Source organism: Thunnus maccoyii, chromosome 21 (genome assembly GCF_910596095.1).
Source record: "Thunnus maccoyii chromosome 21, fThuMac1.1, whole genome shotgun sequence".
Taxonomy (NCBI): domain Eukaryota; kingdom Metazoa; phylum Chordata; class Actinopteri; order Scombriformes; family Scombridae; genus Thunnus; species Thunnus maccoyii.
Window position 1 is genome coordinate 6,833,457 of NC_056553.1, and position 18,326 is coordinate 6,851,782.

Sequence of the window (18,326 nt, forward strand, 5' to 3'; positions counted from 1 at the left end):
GTTTGCATTGGAGCTTGTTTGAAGCTCAGAGATTTTTTTCCATTTGGAGCCAGATAAGGAGTGCAGAAGTGAACGCTAGCTTACTGGGAACACCGTTAAATACGGAATTGTCCCGTATTTGGAATCTAAAAGACGTGTTCCATATTGAACTGATGCGGGACGTGCTTTATTCCATATTTCTGAGAATTAGTTTAGTGCAGGTCGATGGAAACATGTGCGCTCTCTCTCATTTACACGAATGAAGCCATTTTTACTTTCTACTTTCGGCTACTTCCCATAATTCTCAGAAGGCAACGTCACTACATCATTGGTAGGAGTCTGGTTAAGGAACATGCTCAGCCAATTGGTGTCGTTTGCGTCAAACCAATATGGCGTCCCATTTCCCTGATGATGGCAAGAGCATAGTAAACACATCACTCACCCAGTTAACTGCTCGGTAAAGTTGAGTATGTTATGGTAAATTTCAAATTTAAACCTCCAGAAAACCAACAAGGTGGTGAAAATGACATTAAACAAGCTAACGTTAGGGTGGTACTTCAAGCAGAGAATAACCAGTTGCAGGCTAATCGCTGGAGTGCCAAAGGACAGAACCGTCATAGACAAACGGAGTAAAACATGAGGGAGGATAGCCAGGAGGACATGGCCGTTGTGGGGACTATTTTGGAAATTAGACAAGGTAAGTATGAGTTTCGTTTGTAAAAGTGTCAGCATACTCTGTAATTCTATAGTATGTCTCTGCTGGGATAAGTAGATCTGAATAAATATTTGCATAGATGATTGCAATACAGAAATTATTTGGAGTGTGAACCTATGAATCCCATAGTTAAATATGTGGCCAATTGCATATGATGTGTTGAGTATCTAAAAATAATTGATAATTGTTTGAGGTGCAGGGCTGTCATTTCATTTGCCTATTGTTCGCTAATGTGACTACTCATTGTAGAGCCAGAATTGTTGTGGTAAGTGGTTGAAGCCATTGCAGTGATTGTGTATGATATGGATAGGACTTCTCACAACCAAGTATGTGGGCATTTTTATGTTATATCTGAAGATATAACACTATTGAAGGGTAATGCAGGTGCAAGACCCATCATTTGGGACAAAATGAGCATTATTCAGTAATCAAATATCTGTTAAAGGTCCACAGTGGTTGGAGCTCCTCAGTCTAACGTCATATACTCGCACCCCCACCCCCCACCGCCGTTCTGTATTTCCATTTCAGGAAGTTGGCAAACCAACCAAGCGGCGCACACTTGGGCTAACGTCAGCCACTTTAGTTAAATTGTGCTAACAGGTAAGGTATCGTTATCAAGTAACATTAAACTTACCAAAATATTGTGACAATAGTCCGACTCAGTGCGAGTCCCATAGCCGGGGAGAGCAGCAGATGAGGCAACTGTCAATCAAAGATGTCAATCAACGCCAACGCGGCAGACATCAAAGCTAATAATGACTCGTTGAAAAAAATGATTGACTTAGTATTTCTAGCGAAAAGTTGATTTTTGAACAGGAGTCTACTGGAGCCAGAGGTCGTTTGGAGCCAGCTTCTAGCAGCCGTCTGTGGTGGTTGAAACTTGTTGTCCAATCAAAAATACATCAATGAGTCACTGTTGCACTGAGTGACATGTTCTTTCATTACAATAAACACTGGCACTGAAGTCTATTTTGACTCGATCCTGCATCAACCACCCTGCTGCCAGAAATACTCACTAGAGCTGAAAATAGTCCCCAACGAAAGCCCTACTTACTTCTGTTTTAGTAATGTTTGCTAAAAACTACAGTGACAAGTTGTTTTAGGAAATTACTGAGCTTTTATTTTAAGAAAGTATATACTGTATTTGTAAGACTGCAGCAGTGAATGGGCTTGGAGCTGACAGCCACAGACAGAATATGGAAGTCAGAAAGTACAAAGAGATGGACCAACGCATTGTTGGTTTTGGTCTTTTGGTCGACAAACACTGAATATCTTTGCTTTTTTTGTATTTGTCCTGCTCAATTTTAGAACACTTGCTTTATGTAATAAGATTTCCTGGTTTTTGTCATTTTGAAAGAAAGGAAACATCATCATCGGGGTGTATGAGATAACAAAGACCCCACATAAGAAGACAGGATGAGACAGCACACATTTTTTAAAGTGACATGTTTAAAGGGGATTATATTCTTTTCCTGTGGGTGTCAGGAGACTGACAGTAAACAGAATGTGCTGTAATACATGAGAATGACTCCATTCAGGGAAAATTAAATAACCTGAAACTCTGACAAAAACAAATTACAACTTCATATTCACTGTGATGGATAATAGAGCTTGGAGTTCATTTTCATATTACTGGTAAACCCTGAAGAGCAAAGAAAGAGCCCTGATATCTGTAAGTGTAATATTCTTGTATTATATGCCATATGTTATAGGGTTTTAGTTAGGAGTCAGGGGTGTCTGTGTGCATGGAATCACTTTGATCCCGACCTAAACCTCCAAATCCATCTGTTTCAGGAAGGAATGCAACATTACACACATGCCATGATACACACCATAAGCCCTGATACCCCCCACATCCCGACCCCATTACAGCACGTATCCATCAACACATCACATGTCCTCATGCACACAGACAAACACACACACACACACACACGGAGCAGCTGTAGCTAAGTTTAGCCTCCATCAGGTCATGGTGGAATATTCGCTGCTGGTGTTTTAACAAACCATATGGGAGGATTTGACATTGTGTGGGAAAGATTAAAAACACTCTGCAGTTTCAAAAAGGTGTGAGTTTGTTTTTTTTCTTTTTGCGAGTAGCCTGCACGCTGGATTTTGAACTAGTGTAACCTTTCCATAAACCAAACACTCGCACACACACAACTACACACTCATCTCTCTGAGTGTGAGCCAGCATCTATTCAGAGACGATGATCATAACTCACTGCGAAATGTACGCTGCAGAGAATACTGCAACAACTTTTAAGTGCACGGTAAAACAATGCGTTTGCATACTGATGCGCGTGTGTTTTTGTGTAAGCGTGAGTGCATCAGACATAGCAGTAGCACACACAGCAGCTCAACATTAATCAGACGACTGTAAACACACTTTACAACTTGAAGCCTGATACTGCAAGTACATCTACTCCTTCCTTCATGATGTCCCCCTCCTTCTTCCCTCACACTCTTACCCTCCTGTCTCTGCATAAAAATAATAGGATGACATCTATCTGTGTGGTTTTGACACAGTGTAGGTCATAATAAGGTTAAATGCTTCCCCAAAGGTCACAGCTTACCCAAATACAAAAGCTATGCGATACTTGTAAAATCTTTGAGAGCTTGGCAAAACTTCCGCGGGTTTGATATGTACCTCGCGCTGAATCCGCCAAGCTGTGTCTGTGTTTCTATTCCTGTCGCCATGGCGATGAGGGCACTGATAGGTGCCGTGGCAACCGTGCCCTGGAATCTTAGTGCTACGAGCAGCTGTATTTACCAATGAGTTCATCTTTCTGGGATAGACACTAAACCCCTGCCAGGCTGCCTCTGTCTGTGTGTGTGTGTGTGTCTCTGTGTGTGTGTGTGTGTGTGTATGTATACATGCATCTGCTTGTGTGTATTCATGTATTTGGGTGATACTCCCTCCCGGGCGCAGAGAAAAGGGCAGTGGACAAACACAAAGCCAACAGAGCCGGACACAGACAGACAGGAGGCTTTGAGATGGTCCACTTTTAAGGGCCAGGGGGCGGTACAAAGTGTGTGTTTGTGTGTGTGTGTGTGTGTGTGTGTAGGGGGCAGTTGGTTAACCTTCCTATCACGGTGTCATATGCCCACCGCTGCAGACAGAGCAGGACAAAAACACAGATGGAGAGACCTCGACTAAGGAGAAGCACTCTCCTCTTTTTTCCTCCCAGCTCTCTTTACTTTTTGCACTCGTTTCCTGCTTCTTGCTTTCAGCAGCCCATTATCACGCTCTCCTACTAACGTCTGATTCTCTTTATGCCAAGCTCTCTTTTGTGTAGCTTGTCGGCTACATCGTTTTTCACTACAATCCCAGCTTTTCCTGTGCTTTCTACTTACTTCCTCCATGTCATTTCCCTCTCACTGCTTCTTCCCTGCTCCTTTTCTAACTAAACTTATTCTTTAACTCATCCTCTTTTTGCCTCTTTCTAATAAGCTCTCATCTTCCCACCTCTTCTCCTTCCCTCCTTCCTTCCTTCTTTCTCTTTTTGTCTCCTATATTTTGGATGGATAGCTACTCCCTCCTCTACAGTTCCTCCCACAGAACGGGGCTTCTCTCGGGCTTCCAGCGCCTGCGCTCTGACAGGAAGATGTGTGATGTCGTCCTGGAGACCGATGGCGTGTCTTTCCCCTGTCATCGCGCCCTTTTGGCCAGCTCCAGCGAGTATTTCTGGGCTCTGTTTGGAGATACTACAGCGGAGAGATTAGCGGGCTCCATTAGCCTCCCGGCGTTAACACCTGAGGGTTTAGACGTCATTCTGGACTTCCTGTATTCCGGCTGGCTCAGCGTATCACCGGCCACGCTTCCTGACGCCTTGGAGGCCGCCAGGTACTTGCAAGTGGAGAAAGCTGTGTCAATATGTGAGCGCTTCATTACTGATGGGTTATGTGCTGAGAATTGCTGCTGCTATGCTAACCTGGCTGAGCGCCATGCACTTTTAGATGCACTTGACTCTGCCAATCATACCATCACCATGGAAATGGGGACATTGCTGCAGGAAAGCAGGGACGATCTTCTCGGGCTGAACATCCAGTCACTGATGGCGGTGCTCGATGCCGACGAAATACCTGGCGTCAAGGAGGTGGAGCTCATAAAGCTGGCTCTGGATTGGCTGGAGGAGAACGGCCCCATCCCACTGTTGAAATCAAACCTTCTACTAAGTCATCTGCGCTTTGGATTGGTCGCCCCATCTGACCTCAACAGCCTCAGCCACGCCCACAGAGCCATGGCCACACCTCTGATAAGATGCCAGCTGAATCGAGCGTTGGAGTACCACAAAATGGGCTCAACTCAGCCAATCAGACAAAGCAGACAATCCACACTCAGAGCGTCGCCCAGCTGTGTGCTGCTTGTGGGCGGAGAGTCCAGTCTGGATAGGCCAGAGCAGCAGATGCTGATGTTTGACCTTAGAAGTCGAAAATTTTCATCTCTGAGTTCCACCATCCCGCTGCGACTGAGAAATCACTGCGTGTGCTCGGTGGGAGGCTTCCTCTTCGTGATTGGAGGAGATGAGGTGAAAGAGGGAGATGAGGATGGGAAGAAGTCTGTCTTCGTGGAAACATCCAACCAGGTGTGGAGGTACGATCCTCGCTTCGACTGCTGGCAGCAGGTGAAGTCCATGCTGGAGAAGCGGGCGCAGTTCACCTGCTGCGTGGTGGAGGATGTTATTTACGCCATCGGGGGACGACGCACACAAGCAGACACTGACATATACAACTCTGTGGCTTCTGTTGAGTTTTATGACATGGCCACAGGAGCGTGGAGGAAAGGAGCGCCGATGGCTCAACCTCTTCACGGCCACGCTTGCGCTGTGCTTGACAACAGCATCTATGTGTCAGGTGGTGCCCCTGGCAACCGTGGCAGCATCCGTAGCAGTAACCAAGGTGATAACCAGGATGCAAACAGAGAAAGCAGCAAAGAAGTCCTGTCCTGGGACCTCAAAGGTAAAGTCTGGGAGAAGCGTGCGTCCATGTCCATCGCCAGGTTCGGTCACCGCCTGGCAACGGCACACGGCTACATCTACGCCCTGTTAGGGATGTATGAGCCCTTCTGCGATATCGAACGTTATGATTCACAATCAGATCACTGGACACGGCTCAAACCACTTCTCACCGGCTCCTTCAGCTACGGTATGGTGTCAATGCCCTCTGGAAGCCTTCTGGTATTCGGAGGGAGAAGATGGAGGGAAGGACAGGAGGTGATAGTGAAAAGTGTGCTGGAATATGATACTAAGAAAGATCGCTGGAGGGAGATCTGTCAGCTTCCCAGACCTCTCACTGGCACTGAGTGCACATTACTGGCCCTGCCAGAATGAATTGCACACATAGTGAGAAACTTTTTGACAAGAAAGTGAGACGATTTCACTTTTAAGTAGGAGCAACATGGCCTCAAAATGCTGAGCAGAATTGCTTGAGATGGTTATGTGACAATATCATAAATTGGACTCTCAATTTTGATGTGTTTGTCAAATGAAAAGGTTATCAAACAGTTAGGTTTGGGGAAGTAAAACTAGTGGGTTTAAGAAAAAAAAAACCACAAAGTAAAACCTATCGCTCACAGCAGAAAGCTTTGTGGTCTGCGGTGGGAAATGAAACCGGGTTGTCAGAGATAAAATGTTTACCACCACTTTGGCCTCTATGGCTTCACTTTCCACCTCACTATTAATAATAAGTAAGCTGTTTCCTGTACTGTCTTCTGTCATAGTGGAGTACAAATGATCCTAGCAAATTTCAGAAAATATTTCAAACAAGTAAATGTTAATCAAGTAAAACTTTCTTTACAATTTATTGTACTACTTCTTAAAGGAGTAGTTTGACATTTTGGGAAATTTGCTCATCTGCTTTCTTGCCAAGAGTTAAATAAGATCGATACCACTTTCACATGTCTGTTAAATATTCCAGGAGATGTTTAGCCTAGCTTAGCATAAAGCACATAAACTCTCATAAAACCACAAATTGTTGTTTTTACACTGTGTTTTTCAAACAGATTAAACAAATTAAATTTAATTTGTGAGTAAGTGAGTCTCCCCCTACTCCCAGTCTTTATGCTAAGCTAAGCTAACCATCTCCTGACTGTAGCTTCATGTTTAACAGACAGATATCTTCTCATCTAACCCTTGGCAAAAAAGCAAATAAGCTAATAAAATCTAATAAAATCAAACAGGCTAAAGGGGACGTTTTACTTTATTTGTCTTTTATTTTTTTGCGTGTAAATGTCAGGTCACTGAGGCTGAGCTGACTGAATGTCGAATGAAATTGAAGACGAAAGGAAAAGGATGCAACTCCACTCTGCGGCTGTCTCTGTACTTTCAAACATTTAGCTGATAATGTTATTGAAAGAGAAAATGACTATGACTGTGACAGCAGAATAGGCTTAAACCCCTGGATCAAAAATGACAAGCAACCAAATAGCAAGAAATAAGATACATGGTGTTTTGGCAATGTGACAATGCTCTCAGAAGAGAAATAAAAACAGGAGCTAAGTAGAGAGATAAGGGGAGGGGGGAGGGGGGGGGGATTTTTGAGAACAAATGGAGGAGAGATTTAGTGGGAAGTTGGCAATTCGTGTATAGATGAGTTTTCAGGAAGGAGCCTGAGCCCAGCTGCAGAGGAGGATATCGCACAGCAGGTGACACGGGGAAAAAGAAAGAAAGTCAGAACAGGTTACAGTTATGGAGGTTATGAAAGTGGGGGAGGACATCTTGAAAATAAAAACAACAGCAAAGCTAAGCTGAATATTTTATAGAGGTTGTAGATGCATGTGACATTCCTATTTATTTACTAGCGATGAATAATTTAAGTTTTCTATAAGTTAGATATAGGAATGGAAGCAAACCGAGGATATCGAGCTTTACTCCGTCTGCACTGACAACCAAATTAGACAAAGTAGGTTAAAAGCTGCAGAGTAGGAAAAGCATCATATCATATGCATGATTTGTTTCTAATAGCTGGAGTTCATTATTCATGGACTTTTGTGCTTGTGTCTACTTCCAATTAATCCTGAATACACACATATGCCGTCTGCATAAACATTACTTATTTAACATATTTAATAATGTTTGCAGGTAATACTGGATTCAAAATTAATTGGGTGTCTTCATATCCTGGAGCGATTCATTGTCAGTGAGAATATGTGCTCAACTCAGGTACTAAAGCTTCAAAATACAGGCACCTTATGATGTTTTATACACAACTCACAGTGTGCAGAATTTTTCATTGCCTATTATTGTCAAAATGTTTGTATTTAATGCAGATTTTTGTACACATTCCAATTGGTAATTATCATGAAGTAATGATTATGTGATATTAATTCGAAAGATAAACTCAGAGTGATCAGACCTGCAGGATATGACTGTAAACAACTGGAAAAAAAAAAAAATCTGAATAAATTTTACAGTCATTCAATTACTATTAAGAACCAATAAAACTGGATTGCAAATGACTGGATCTGGTGTGTCTGTTTACTAACAAAGTAGCATCTTATCTTTATATCTAAGCAAAGATTTTCTCCCTAAATAACTCGTCTTTCCTTTTACAGGTCGGTTTAAAACCAGGGAGAGGACAGCTGTTGCTAAATCTACCATCTAAGCTTAGCTACCCTGAAGCACACTGCCGTGAATTTAAATCCTCTAAATATTTATTTGATGACTTACGTAAATATGTGTTTTGTTTCGACATGTCAATCTCAGCTGACATCGAGTTCTGCGGTCTCTCCATATTTCTTTTAATCCTTTTCCGTTTAAAAGGGACGTACAATAACCGTGAAGTTCATATGATCGGTGTCGAACGTGTCACTATTGTTAGCTGTACATGCTCGCTACACGGCCAAAGCATGTAGACACGATAAAGAATGTAGACGCATTACATTCATGTGATTGTTTGACATCTTATTGCAAAATGAAAGGCCACAAGTTTGGAGCGTGGCTGCAGGGATTTGTTCCCATTCATCCACTGCTGTATTAGAGAGGTCAGCCGTTGATATTGGGTCAGTAGGCCTGGCTCCCAGTCGGCGTTCCAGTTCATCCCATAAAGTTCTTCCACACCAAACATGGAAAACCATTTCTTTATGGGCCTCGCTGTGTGCATGGGGAGATATTATGTTGTTGTTGTTGCCAAAAAAAAGTAGAGGCAAGCTATTTATATATAAAATTATATTTATATATTAATATATGTTCTTGCCTTTTTCTCATCATTTGGTAACTTCTTCTAATTTAATTGTCAAATTTATGTTAAGATACATTTCTATCCGCCCAGTAATACCTGAACATTTCACTCTCTGTGCGACTCATTCTGAGTGAAAAGGGATTAAATTCACTGCAAAAGAAGAAGACTACTTGCTTATATACTTTTGTGGCAGAAAAGGAAGTGACCCTACTCGCTTCCCATTTGCTCAGATGTGATCTGGAGTCCACAGTTGGACCCTCTCGGACAAAACAGTGGATGTAAAAATGTCAGTTAAACTGTAAGTAAAGCGGCAGGAGGAGGAGGAGCAGAGCTGAGTTTCTAAAACAGAGCATCTCTGTTGCTTTGACATGGACTCTCTCTCTCTCTCTCTCTCTCTCTCTCTCTCTCTTTCTCGCTTGCTGACAGAGACGGTACAGCAGCTGTCGCCAGCGCTCGTCATCTTTTCCCACATCCTTCTCACACCGTCTCCTCCCGGCTGCCAAATCAAAACAAAACCACAAATACATCTTCATCCAAACGAACCAAACTTTATTGATCCCCACTCTTCTTCCGACAGAACATATAGAATGATCACGTATATAAATACTGTTTGTTTTTTTTTACCATAATTTATAGCTTAAACATTAAACAATCTTTACTCAACGACAGTCGGTCCGAAAAGAAACTGATAGAATTAGAGAACATCATCCAAGACACTTAGTTTGCAGAGATCTGCTGTATCTAGAGATTTAAAACACAAAAACAGAAAAGGAATATTGTGTTTATCTACAACAAAGACATGCTACTACGACCAGCCACGGGCAGCAGCATAGAAAGAGCATTCAAACTGAGTGTGTCTCTGTGTGCTTATTGGTGTGTGTGTGTGTGTGTGTGTGTGTGTGTGTGTGCCTGTTCATGTCTTTGTGCATGTGTGTATGATTGCTTTCATAGCTTTGTGCAGTGTCTCTGAGTATTAAGTCATTTGGCAGCAGCGTACGAATAACAAAACTAGTATATTTTTATTAGATCCATAGTTCCTATGCAGATGTTTCCTCATATTCTCTATGTGGCATGCAGGATGCGGAGAAGCCAAAAGCTCTCCGAGGAAAAATCCACCATTAAAAACTTCTACCCTGTTAGTTAAGTAAAGTATTTTCAAGCTGTGATGTTCAGAAATATCATATATATTTATTTTCTGATAAAGGATCTTGTTTTCTTGTGTACAAACCTTCCCTTAACCTTGCTTTATACTTATAATTTGAGGTTGTTTTTTTAATGTTTCCTAATGCTTGTTGACTCATACTTGTAGTCACCACGGTGACCATATCTCAGGTGTTATAATGAGGACGGGGTTGAAAAATCAAAGAAAAAAAAAGAAAACAACAAGAATCCAGTCTCCTATTTAAAGGTATCTAATATATTTATGATCTGCTTTTTAACAAAAAGTAATGATATCTCATGAACTTTGTTTATTTTTAACATTTATTCATATCTTAGTTATGAGCCAAAAGGAAGGTAGACTGGATCTCTGTAAAGGGTTTGAGTCTATAGTCAAAAATCCATGATTCTTATCTTTATTTTCTATTCTTATCTCTTATTCTGCAATATTTGGTTTATTTTAGATCAGCAGAGTCTGAGCGGGAAAAAAAAAACATGGCATTGCAGGATCTTTTTTAAGTTATTACAATGTCTTACTGCAGGTCTTTTCAAGGCTTTGCTTTCAGGGAGATGTACTAAAAACTTTTATGTAAGAGTAAAATAAAACATAAAAAAACAATGAGGACATGTAGTGTGTTATAATATTTGACAAAATAATTTTAGTGTTACCATCAAGGGAATGTACAGTTAAATATATTTCAGTTCAGCACTGCTGTAGGTGGAATAATGTTAGAGTAAAAGTGGCAGTCGGATCAGTGAGACGGTTTTCCCAGTTGATCCATGACTCAAAAAGCAACATGTCTTGCAGGTGTATTGCTCTCTCGGCTCTACTATAACTACAGAAACTTGCATCATATCAGTTATATGCAAGAGTAACAAAAAAAAAAGCACAACATAGGCTCCTAAATGCAAGACACGCTGTAACCAGCTGTTTGAAAACAGTGTAAAAGTATTTTTAAAGGTGAACTTTTCCTTTAATTCCAGAAGGAATGTGCATGCTTCAGGTCCAGCCCAGCACAGTACATAATCCTACCAAAACCAGCACAAAACAAAAGTCTCTAAAACTAGATAGAAACTGAGACTACTTCATTTAAAAAAAAAAAAAAAAAGACCTGTGCTTATTGTTCTCTGCTGTAACACTCACTGTACAGTAAATATCATCATAGACATCAAGTATAAGGCTTGATAGAATACAATGTGTGTCACTCAGTGGCTATGAGACTGTCTATGAGACACTGTGCAGTCAGTATAAACATGGCACAAGAAGCGGGATGAATGGCAGCTCATACAGATATTATTGTATAATTCCAACGGATGAGAGAAGAAGTGTTGACGTGATGAAAAATGTCCAAAAGAAAAGTCTCGTTGATTCCTTATAAGGTGTTTCCTTGGAGAGTATTTAAGGTATAGAGCACAAAAGATTACACGTAATACTTAACAGTTTATCGTCCGCCCCCGAGCCAGCTGGAGTGGCATAACCAATAAGCTCGTAGATTGATGTGTCATGAGGGCCCCGGATAAACCCAGAAGCGTCTGCGTCTCCTTAGAAAGCTGTCATGTTAGCACGTGTACACTGTGGCAGCTGAAAGCGGATTCAGGATGTGAAGTCGAGTTGTTTCTACTCTCCTCTCTCGACACAGTCCATCACTATCTGCACCGATGCGAAACTTTCACTCTCGCAAACCCCCCCCCCCCCCCCCCCCCCCCCCTCCCCCCCTCCCGGGGATGCATCCAAACGTCACCTGCGGTTTGTTCAACTCTCTCTAGGATCAGGAGAAGAGGCGTAGGTGTGTGTGTGTGTGTGTGTGTGTGTGTGTGTGTGCGTGAGGAGTGTGTTTTAAGAGTATGCGTGTGCGTGTATGTGCACGTCAGACATGGGTCTCGATGTAGGAGTGAGTGTGAGAGAGCGAGGGGGTCAGGGGCGGGCCGGGGTCGGATTCGGCGGCGGCGGTCGCGTTTGGCTCCTGAGAGAACAGCTCCTGATAGGCTCTCTTCCACTCCTGGAACTCTGCCGACGACAGCTGGGGATTGGCCAACAGCCTGTCAATCAGCGCTAGCTCCCCCTCCCTGTCCTATGAGGATGCAGAAACACAGGAGGGCGGGTCACTTTTCTTTTTTTTTTTTTCTTTTTTTAAACTTCTATGCCTTAAAACGGAGACAAACGAAAAGCAAGACACACACTTAAGGGGATACACAAAGTTTTTGGGAGATTTGAAATGTGTAGATGATTTGTCCTGATAGGGAGGTATTGCTGTACAGATTGTAAAGCCCCCTGAGGCAAATGTCGAAATAAAATTGACTTAAGATATCATGTGAAAAGTTATAAAATTTGAACTTGTAGCTGCTCTAATGCCATATGATAAGTAAGATATCATTTTCTAATAAGACACCCTTTATATAGGGTTTGTAAGTAGCGACTAATGGGTCAATTAAAGGTTATAAGAACAACTTTTGGTTGCCTGGTGTTTAAACTTCTCCAGCATAATGCTTATTTTGTCTTTTTAGCTTGTTAATTCATCAGGAATATGATTAATGAACTGTTAGATCAGTTACAATCTGGAAAAAAGTGACAGAGCATCTGGAGCCGGTTGCACCAGCTGTTCATAAACTCAAACTTAGCCTAGTTATAACTCAAGTGTTTACTGAGTGGAAATTCACACGTCACTAAATTCAAAACCGGTTGCACCACACATACTAGTTTTACATAGAGTTTAGTCATTAGTAAATATTTACATATACTAACTGTTATGGAGTTTTCCATCTTTAGGTGTTACACTAGGTCAAGCATGGGCCTCGGGGTCACAGAGTAAGCAACATCAAGTCTTACAGAGAGAGACGTTGCCTCTCCTTGGATATGCAGCTATCCGGGTCTTTGGGAAAACTGGAGCCATTCTGATAAAGACTTAACTGGCGTTGTCCTGGTAACCAAGGTCAGGAAGATGGCCCTAGACTCCCTAGACATCACACTAACTGCCAGGTGCAACTGTTGCATAAGCAAGCTGAGTTAACCAACTGACAAAGCTAACGTTAGCTTGCTAATATCTGACTGGTTTACACTGAAGAGTGATGAGGAATGTGGTCGACATATCTGACCTCACACTTTATATTTCACAAAAAAACAATATACCTCAAATTACAAAACATTATGTCAATAACATTAGACTAATTAATGACCAAATAACTTCATATGGTTAGTTTACCATAATCAAACTGCATGAGTGCTACTGATTCTAAAACACACATATCTCTCCAGGTACGCAGATATAAATAACACAAGGTCGTACCTACATTCACTAAGGATTTTTTTGGCCCCCTTAAACTTTTATTTTTGGAAGTTATGTTACAGTTTCTGATGCTACACTGACTTCTTGTTTACATAATTGGGTGCTTCTTATTGGACGGTGACACAGATGTTTCCTAGCAACCAATTAAAGTGTTCTTCACTAAATAAGGCATTTCTTAAGTGTTAATGGTGCAACTTGATTTAGTAAATCACTGGTTTGAAACTACCTAGTAGTTACTAAGAACTTACCCCTTAACCCCGTCCAGCACATATTAACATCTATAACTGCAGATGTGATAGAATATCGTTATAATCTTTTATCAATGCTTTATTTACATTTTTAATTATAGATGACTGGTTTTGCTTTTGGTTCATTTGAAAGAGACTTTTACCCTTAATTATTGACTGATGACTGATCACAGATCAACATTTTTAACAGCAGAATCAATGCTTTATTAGAGAGAGTAAGAAACTCATGACTCTTTATTGACAACTTGCTAATATTTATAGCTGCAAGCTTGATGACATATTAGAAAGTATAGACCTATTACAAAAGACTTAGTAACATTTAACTGCAGACTTTATGGCCTTAAGTGTTCCCATTGAGGGCCTGTAACTGACACACAGTATAAACCAGTAGTAAGTGACTAAATAATTGTTCATAATTAATTACTAGTTATTACTTATATACCCTCTGTAAAGGGTGAGTTATAAGGAAGTTGAGATGAAATAGTGAAAATAGTAACTACTGTACCAAGTGCTACTTTTCTTGTTTGCATAAGGAGCGAATGTTGGTGATTGTGTAGAGCTAAAAACTACCATATCTGATACAAATGAATAACAATAAAAAGGTGGATTAACCATATTATAATTTCAATTTTTAAATCTGTGAAAGAACCAATGACCTTGGGTTAGTAAAAGGTAAGTTTTTTCCTACATTGTAAATTGACGTAAGTTGCTATAACTCAGCATGTTCAGACTCAACAGAAACAGAATTTTGACATACTGTACATCCATATTATGATTGTTTTCATCCAACGAGGACAACACAAAGCACAGCTGATATTTGCGATTCAGACTGAAGCAAAATCACAGATTTCTAGAGATGTGTCTTAATCTTTCTGCTAAAATAAAACTGCAAACTATCCTTTACAATACAGTATTGTTGACGTCACATCCAGAGCACCGTTAGCCAGCTGTGATGGCAACGTTAGACAAAGTATATATGAACCTCCTTTATCAGGTTGTGCACTTGTGAACTTGTGCGGCTTTGTATCAATTTTGAAAAAAGATAGATATAAAATATGCATGCCTTTGTTGTTTCCACAGCAACCAATGCAGATAAGCTGATGCTGCCTCAACACACAAATAGGACCTGATCACTTGTAAATAACAATGTGAACAGTCCATCCGAGGCAGATTTGAGGCATTTTTCGTTTGAAGATTTGCCTGTTGTCATGGAGAAAAAGCTCCACCAGGGATGACTTTGATGTCTACTGTACGCTTTCATTATTTGACAGAGAGAAATTAATCATCCAAACTCCCCAAACTTGGTGTATTATAGACGCCAGACAGGGAATAAACATGTAAGCTCCTCCGCCCGACCTGTACCAGCACACAGGGGCAGCCAAAGCCACAGATCCTCACAAAAGCTACTGCAGCTACACGCACAAGCGACAAAGCCCCCTCAACGCCCTCGCCAACCATCCCCGCCCAATGTACACAGAGGAAGCAACAAAGATACAAAACTCTAGAGACACAAAAAATAAAAAATAAAACAACAACAACAAAACAGCCACAGCAGAAGAGCCATTCACAGGCAACCAGCCCAGTAACATAACCACTGCTCATATAGAATGAAGCCACAGATGGCTGCTTTACAAAGCTTGATAGAAACCAAACCGAGGAGACAGACTGGGACAGATGACTGCACCAAAACTAACAAGACAGAGACATTTTACAGCATGTGTGTGTGTGTGTGTACATGTGTGCATATGTGTTTATGTGTATGTCACGGCAAGAAATTAAAATTAGAAACGCATGTGCATATGCTGCTGAGGTGGATTTATATCTTAAAGTACTCTTTTTTTTTCAGTACACTCTGGATAAGACAAAAAAGTAGATTTTGAACAGAAAAAAACAAGATATCATTTTTACGAAGTAGGAAATATTAAAACCATGAAGCAAGTTGTATCAGAAAATGCCAGAAAATACAAACTGCTAAATCAATGCATTCTTAATTCTTAAAAAAACTTCATAAATTAAAAGGTGAACGATGGGCATGTGAGTGAAATATAAGTGAAAAATTGCAGTCTTCTTTGTGAACATTGTGCAGATCAGTGAGATATGATATGTGGCAACTTAATGAAAAAACAAATGTGCAATATAGTTTAAAAAAAAAACAACCTGACCATTCACAAAGCCCGGCCCCTTTAGATACCGTTACTATGTCCGTCATTCTTCCTGTTCTCCCACATCACATATGCAGTTTACACTGATGACGTATGTTGTAATTCTGAGTAATCTTATTAATCAATGGATCCCAGACTTTGCACAGAGCGGGCTTCTAGCTGATGAGCATCCATTTTACTGGCTAACATGACATCATCTGCAGCTAATTAATCAAATATTAGCACCGTGAGTGGGTGGAAAACACCGTCTCCAGCTGACTTGTTCATGTTTCTGGTGTTTTTAAACGATAATGATGGCGACAGACATGATATTGTGCTAAAACACTGAGGCTAAAGCTGTATTAGAAAAGCTGCATACATAAAAGTCATCACCCTCAACAGCTGATGATCCCTGTAGATGAACAGTGTTTGCCTTTCGCTACGGTTTAGAGCTATTTACTCTCAGTATAACTAGTATAATAAGGAAAATGCTATTCCTGCTAAGTCATGAAGGTTTTTTTTAACATAATTTCCAAATGTAGCTAATGAAATAGTCCTTGGAAGTAGAGCTCAGTTTCTGCTGTAATCACAGTTTATGTAGAACAGTCAAACACACTGATTAATCCTTCATATCTGCTCTTGAGTTTTTGGTCTCTGAAAGGCTAAAATAAAGACGTTTTCATATACTCGGTATGAGCTCAATGCAAAATCCTTTTCAATGTGGAGAAATCCAAAGCTTTACAGGCCTTTTGTGCCTAGTTACGGTTGCTAAGCTATGATTGGACAGTTCTAGTTTGGGGGGAGGGGTTTAGTGAATGGTCAGTTGCCTCAATAAAGAACTGAAACGTCTTGAAATATCTTTAAAAAACATTTAAATCTCACCGTGGTATACGTGCTTTTGTCTAAATGATATTCATGTGCACATTTATATATTTCCTGCACATTTGTGTGTGTGTGTGTGTGTGTGAGCGTATAAACAAACCTTCAGCGTGGAGCTCAGTATGCGGAGGCGGTGCAGACGTTCGTTGAGCTGAGGGTCAGCGGCCCGTCTGAGGAAGGACTGCCTGAACTCCGACTGACCCCTGGCCTCCGACCCGCGGCCTAGAGGGCACACTCCGCCCTGCTCGCACGCACGAAACAGGTCGCCCAGGGACGCCCCCTCGCTGCCGCCTTCACGCAGACAGAGAGAAAGACAGAGACACACACGTTTAACGATGTTTATGTAATAATCTTCCACTATTCACAGGTGTCACGAGATAGGAAGTTACAGGAGAAAGAACTGTTGAAAGTCTGATTTGGTTGGGTTATATCTCAGATCAACCACTGGAGGACAGCAGCACACATCACTTGTATTATACAGTATAATGACTCGTATTAGTCATTGAAAAATCTCTGAGTAATGTCCTCTCCATTCTGGCAGTTTTGTTTCCTGTTCTTCACTAACCGCACGAGAATTCACATATATTTCACTGTATTTAGAGAGTCTTTGCTAAACATTTAATTTCTTATTCTCAAGCAAATCTATCATCACCCTAGAAAATCCTCTGATTACATAAATCATTCTTGTTTACTATTATAGTCTGGCACTTTCTTTCCTGTACGCCGCTGGCTTCACCTTGGCAACCAGTCCACCATTGTCTCATTAGCCTCATTAGATCAGTACATGACTGGAGTGGCTGTTACCCTACTAGATACTGATGATGATTTAAATGGAAATGTGTCTGCCTGAGAGCGATTTTATTTCTGGCACATGTACTGACGTCACATCTTCACCTTAAAAAATCTCAGCTCTTTTTTTTTTTCCCCCGTCTCTGCTGGTTGTCATTCAGTCAGAGACAGATTTTTTTTTTTCTTTTCTGCTTTCACCTGACATCCATCCACCCACACATGAAAAAAAAAAAATGCACATGTATTAGCTCGGTGCTCTTTTCTCTCTACTCTTTTTATGCGTCTGTGTGTTTCACGCTACATTTACATGCATGTCCTTGACTCTCTCTCTCTCTCTCTCTCTTTCTCTCTCTGTCACATACATGGACTAAACTCACCGTTGTGTGTTTGCTGTTCTTCTTTTGCAGGGGGCGTGAGGAGTGTGTGTAGGTTGCTGTCTCGTGGCAGTGTGAAGCTGCGGGGTTTCCCTCCCTGGGTTGCCATAGGAATGAGCCTCTGCATCGCCACGGGCAACGGGACATTCCTCTGTGCAGGAAGAGTGTAAACAGCTCCGGCCATCATAGTCCCACCACCCGGGCCGGGCTCGGCAAAGACGGCGTCCTCTGTAATGTAAACAATGATATAAGACTTATATTTTCTTCGCCATACTCTGTCAAAATAATCAGCTGTTGACTCTAATTATCACTCATTTTCTTACAGAGCATAAAGTACTGTACAAACATGCAACATACAGTATGTACAAACAAACTTATTCTGCCAGGGTTTATAAATTAAACATAAAAAATAAAGACTATTCTACTTTATATTCAAGCTAAACCTCTCAAAAACATAAGTTTGTGGATATATTTGGTAAGTTTGTATTCATCAACATTTAACATACTTTATCTTACAGTATGCCACTTAAACTATCCATACAGTAGAGTGATGTCCCCCCAAAGAAGAAAGAAAAACG

The 18,326-nt window shown here is 41.1% G+C and overlaps 2 protein-coding genes across 3 annotated transcripts in view; one reads left to right on the forward strand and one right to left on the reverse strand.

Annotated features, from left to right (window-relative positions):
* The window catches only part of cnksr2a (connector enhancer of kinase suppressor of Ras 2a), a 69,965-nt gene that overhangs the window by 9,115 nt on the left and 42,524 nt on the right, over positions 1-18,326 (reverse strand). Inside the window, exons 22-24 of one of the 2 annotated variants that reach the window (XM_042399243.1) lie at positions 17,752-17,976; positions 16,689-16,876; positions 11,764-12,105 (exon numbers count right to left, since the gene is read on the reverse strand). In XM_042399243.1, coding sequence (XP_042255177.1) covers positions 11,902-12,105; positions 16,689-16,876; positions 17,752-17,976 — 617 coding nt within the window. In that variant the 3' untranslated portion in view covers positions 11,764-11,901. Of the gene's footprint in view, positions 1-11,763; positions 12,106-16,688; positions 16,877-17,751; positions 17,977-18,326 lie in introns of those variants that run through there. The other variant, XM_042399245.1, reaches the window with a different exon arrangement.
* LOC121888002 (kelch-like protein 34) lies at positions 4,055-6,811 on the forward strand. The gene has a single exon (XM_042399246.1). It carries the CDS (start codon positions 4,219-4,221, stop codon positions 6,025-6,027), a length of 1,809 nt encoding a protein of 602 aa, XP_042255180.1. The 5' UTR covers positions 4,055-4,218; the 3' UTR covers positions 6,028-6,811.

Excerpts from the sequence above, each read along its gene's own strand:
- LOC121888002 (XM_042399246.1), top strand. The coding sequence starts at position 4,219 with ATGGATAGCTACTCCCTCCTCTACAGTTCCTCCCACAGAACGGGGCTT.